This window comes from Gossypium hirsutum, chromosome A10 (genome assembly GCF_007990345.1).
Source record: "Gossypium hirsutum isolate 1008001.06 chromosome A10, Gossypium_hirsutum_v2.1, whole genome shotgun sequence".
In the NCBI taxonomy this organism is placed as follows: domain Eukaryota; kingdom Viridiplantae; phylum Streptophyta; class Magnoliopsida; order Malvales; family Malvaceae; genus Gossypium; species Gossypium hirsutum.
The window spans coordinates 88,839,727-88,844,526 of record NC_053433.1 but is presented as its reverse complement, the minus strand read 5'-3'; the positions used below and the strand labels follow the sequence as shown (position 1 = coordinate 88,844,526).

The 4,800-nt window shown below is 30.7% G+C and overlaps 1 protein-coding gene across 1 annotated transcript; it reads right to left on the bottom strand.

Moving 5' to 3' along the window:
* Positions 1-1,810: 1,810 nt before the first annotated feature.
* LOC107896859 (protein trichome birefringence-like 39) lies at positions 1,811-4,532 on the bottom strand. The gene is made up of 5 exons (XM_016822155.2): positions 4,034-4,532; positions 3,786-3,957; positions 2,769-2,944; positions 2,391-2,549; positions 1,811-2,312 (listed from the first exon to the last, which is right to left on the bottom strand). Exons 1-5 carry the CDS (start codon positions 4,336-4,338, stop codon positions 2,024-2,026), a joined length of 1,101 nt encoding a protein of 366 aa, XP_016677644.1. The 5' UTR covers positions 4,339-4,532; the 3' UTR covers positions 1,811-2,023.
* Positions 4,533-4,800: the final 268 nt, after the last annotated feature.

The window sequence follows — 4,800 nt, the reverse complement described above, 5'->3', positions numbered from 1 at the left end:
TAATATTGTTTCTCGCTTGGTGAACGACAGAAAGGCTACTAAAAGAATGATCGACTTTAATCCATAGCTATTGAATTTGAAAATAATCTATAGCAACTACTATTAGAAGGAGAAAATACTACTATTGATGAGTTGACTATCCCCTATATAGGGAAAAATGAAAGGTAGGGTTCTATCTTATCGAAGGATTGCAAATTTTAATAGCGCTAGAATTTATTTTGATCAATTAGGAGTTTTAGTTGAGATGAATGTGAACCATGCGAAAAAAAAGCACAACACACTAGCATGGATGTAGTTGGTGGACTTTGATTCTCATTTGAACTAAAGAAACTGCACTTCATCTTTATAAAATAAATCCTATTTAAACTATAATTCAAATTATATTATCAAAGATAATAGAATGTTTTTCGGTTCAAAGACGATAAGCATAGATTAAATCCATGGGCCAAAAACAATGCATGGGCCGAACGACATATAAGATGTTTTAACATCTAAAAATGCTAGATTTATAATTAATTTTTTTTGAATTATAAAATTTTAAATCATATAACAATAAACTAGAAATTTTAGAAACAACATATTTAGAATATACAAGTGTATAAATAATATAATTTATTGTCTAAAATTAATTAATAATAACACAAAATATTTACGATATTAGAATGAAAAAATTAGATTAAATGGTGAGTAAAATAAATTTTAAACACATAAATACATTAAATTAAGAATACCAAATAAATACATCGATCCAAAGTTGGTGTCCAATCAGCAACATTATTAATATATAATTGATGGAGTTAATAAAGTGTGCATAATAAAAATTAAAATGTATAAAAATATTTAAATAGAACATTGGTTAAGTAATAAGTTTATGGTTTTACCAATGCAATTGATATGGGTTCAAATTTTACAATATTCATATTTTTTTTATAAATAAAAAGATTAAAGAATCCTCAAATAATATAATTATTTTAAATACAAAAAAATATTTTTATAATTACATTAATTGAATTAGTGTCTAGTTAACTTGCGCCACCAACTCAATCAAAAATTTAAATAGTAACATAAATTATATTTTAACTTTTAAAAAATTATAATTCAGTTTTGAAGTAAACTTGAAAACTGAAACAACGAGAAAAAAAAAACCTTAAAATGAGCATTTTTATTTTATTCTTAACTTCTGTTTTTTGAGAAAAAATTTAAAAGTTGGTAAATGGATCTGAAAATTTTTTGTTAACAAGTAGAATAAAATATAATATCAGTATTTATTAAACTTGAAACTTAAAATGAGCACTTTTATTTTTATTTTTTTTTTGAGAAAAAAATTTAAAATTTGGTATATGGATTTGGAAAAAAAAATATTAATAAGTAGGATAAAATATGACATCATTTCTTGTACTCTTAATAAATTTAGAATTTAGTTTATATATTTTTATTTTTTAGAATTTAGTTATTCTATTGTTAAGATGGATATAAATTTTTATTAAATTTATTGGTGTGATATTTTAAAATTAAAAAAAAATTCACTTAATTAGAATTTAATAAAATATTAAGAATTAAAGGGAAAATGGTATAAAATTAAATTGAAAGTATGGTATTTTAACTTAACAAGTAATTTATATTTTGAAGTAAGAGTGATATGTGAGTGCATCGATTGTGGGAGAATAGAATGATTGTTGCAATAATGTAGGAACGCATACCATATATTATAAAATATATTAACTTTATAGCATTATTCTAGATATTTTATCCCATAGAGGAGACTAATTGATGAGTTTGAGATTTGAAGGAATGACAGGTAAAGCACGAATGAGAGAAAAGGTTACCTGACATTTATTTCTAAAAATGACGCATAAGAATAAGAAAATTACAATAGTTGGAATGAGCAAATCAAATTTGTTCAAACAAATTAAAATTTACAGTTGAATTATGATATCATTATTTTCTCTTATTGCTCATCACAGAAAAAGGAAGTTGGTTAGGGTGGAAAACAAATGGTTTTCCATCTTCCTGCCTAAATTCACTAAAAAAAAGCTGCATAGAGTAAACTGTTCCAAGTATCTGGCACACCTGGAAGGCACCAATGGCTACAGTCAGTCCCGCCGTCCATGCCTCTGTATGCCGACGGGTGTGCATCTTTTCGGTACTGAGAGAGTCCGGTAACGTCGAGCAAAAACACCGGTTTCTTAATCCTACTCAGGACCTTCTTCACAACAACCCAAGCCATGGGTGTGCCTCCTGGGTATCTCATCCCGAAGAATGGTTGTGTCTGTCCGGAGCAGGACTCTGTTGGCTTGTTCCAATCCTTTCCCCTGCAATTCACATGTTTCATTTTTATTTAAAGATGTATACATTGATAAAAGATATAGAAAGTGATGTTGGTTGCCTACTCATAATGGGTTGGAGAAATGCCCTGGAAAAAAACCTTGGTTTTCAAAGGATCCACATTGCGGTTCACCCATCTAGCCCACGTTGTTAATCCTTTGTAAAAAGCAACCATACGGTTCATGTCTTTCCACGTTTTCCCACCGTCTTCTATGTAATCAAATCTGCACCAAATCCGCATCACATTATTTACCATTATCTTTTATAATCTTCTATCATTGTAGTTACTAAACTAGATTTCAGGCGTTACTATCATAAATAAAATAATGGCAACACAACGACAGGGTTGGTGTTTTATTCCCGTCCCTTATAGACAATGCACGTGTTATTTTATCAACATCAGTCTTTTTTTATTCTGGTTGAAAGGAAAAAAGGGATCCTACGGTTGGGTTCTTCCAGTGTGGGTCCACCAATGCCACGTGTTAAAGATCAGCATGTCCACTCCTTTCCATGATTCACCGCCCCTGATTGAGTCCAGCTTCAACACTCTTCCATACTTCTGGTTCACTATGTCAACCAGGTACGGCGTTCTATACAGCATTATATTCACATCATAACCCTGACCATAATTCAAATTTCAGTTTTATTATTTAGAAAATTAAAAATAACATTTTTATGTAATTATTTCATTGGTGATATTAAATTTGACTATTATAACTATCAAATTCAGTTGTATACATGTACATTATCATTTAAATATAGCAACTAAAATTCTAATTTTTCGAAATATAGGCACTAATAACAAAAGAAAAAAAAAACGTCATCCGGAAATCGAAATGTTAAAATAAAGGAAGGGTGCAGTAAACTTAAGATCTTGACATGTGATATCCCGGTCTAAAGTAAGGGCGTCCACCAATCACGCTCCACTTTTAATGCACACTTACCTATCTCCGTATTAGTTTTCAACAACAAAACAGCTACTCCTCAGATTTGTCTTTTCCTAAAGCTAATATATTAATCCTCTACTAAAACATTTATGTTCAACCATTTTTAACATTCAGAGTGAAAATCTATATAATTTTGAAGCCTCCAAAATAGAGTCGTAGCAAACTTTGACAACTGTAGCACCAAGTTTATGGGAAGTACTCTTTTGTCCTAATTCATGTTTATAAAAATCTACTTCAATTTTACTTTCAATATATTTATTCTTAAAAGTTTTTAAGTAGTCAAAATTTTACTGCCCATTTTAAACCAAGGATTATAATTACTATTCCTTTCCACCCATGCACCGAAAAAAGGATTTGAAATCCAAGAAAATCAAAAGGCAACAAGATTGAAAAAGATAAAGGAGATGACAGACATGAATGCATGCCACAGCCCAGATTCAAAGCAATCATTGTAACTAAAAAATATATATATTCTAAGTGTACAAGAAGCATAGCAAGAAATCAAAAACTGACCAGAAAGGTAACTGAAGTAAGACCATCTCGTTTGATGTATGAAATCTGGGAATTTGGAACCCAGGCCTGAATCATACATGTCAAAGACTGGAATTGATTCAAGCTGAGTGAGTCACCCACGAACATGATCTTGTTTCCTCTCCATTTCCTCAAGAAATACAGCCCATTGAACCTAATATTCCAAACTTTATACTCCTATATACAAATAGGGTGTAATTGTAATTATAATGAATGGTAAGCAAGCTGACCTGGGGAGACTGCAGGAGAAGGGTTGCCATCGGTATTTCAGATACGTGTTATCAGGTCGACCATATTTTTGGCAGTCGAATTCACCCTCGATGAAGGGGCACTTGTAGGGGTCGTAGAGAGGATAGGAAGGGTCATAAACCCACTTGCCTCTGAACCAGTTGCAGTTAGAAGCTAAGCTTCTGGTTCTGCCACTGGCATTGGTATTATTTATGGCATTGAAATCCTCACCTTTTGTTGGTGAGTGCTGTAAAAGAAAAAACAATAAGACTAAGAGAGAGAAGCGGAAGAGGAGCAGTAAACCCATACCCAGAGGTTGGGTTTTGTTGGGTTAATTCGCTGCCTCAAACTGTTAAGGAGAAAGGGACGAGTGGTGAAGGAAAAGTTGTCTGCCCATCACACCTTATATAAAGAGGGAAAGAGAGAGAAAGAAAGTAATGAAAAAAAAAAGAAAAAAGCTTCACATGGAACAGTACTCAAACTCCATGTCATATGTGCCGGAAGTTTTTTTTTTAGTTTTTAGCTTATTTATTTATTTATTTTTGGATTATCGTGGATATTTTCTTTTAGGTAAATCTTTGATACTTAGGTACATTACCACTTCACTTTTTTTTTTAATTCTATAAATCTAATTAAAAATTATTGCATATTATATTTTAAATTGTCCGGTATTCACATTAATAATTTAAATTTAAATCATAGTTATACCAAAAATTATTATTATATATCCTAGTTGTTTATATATGATTTCCTAAATCTGAAATGAGTA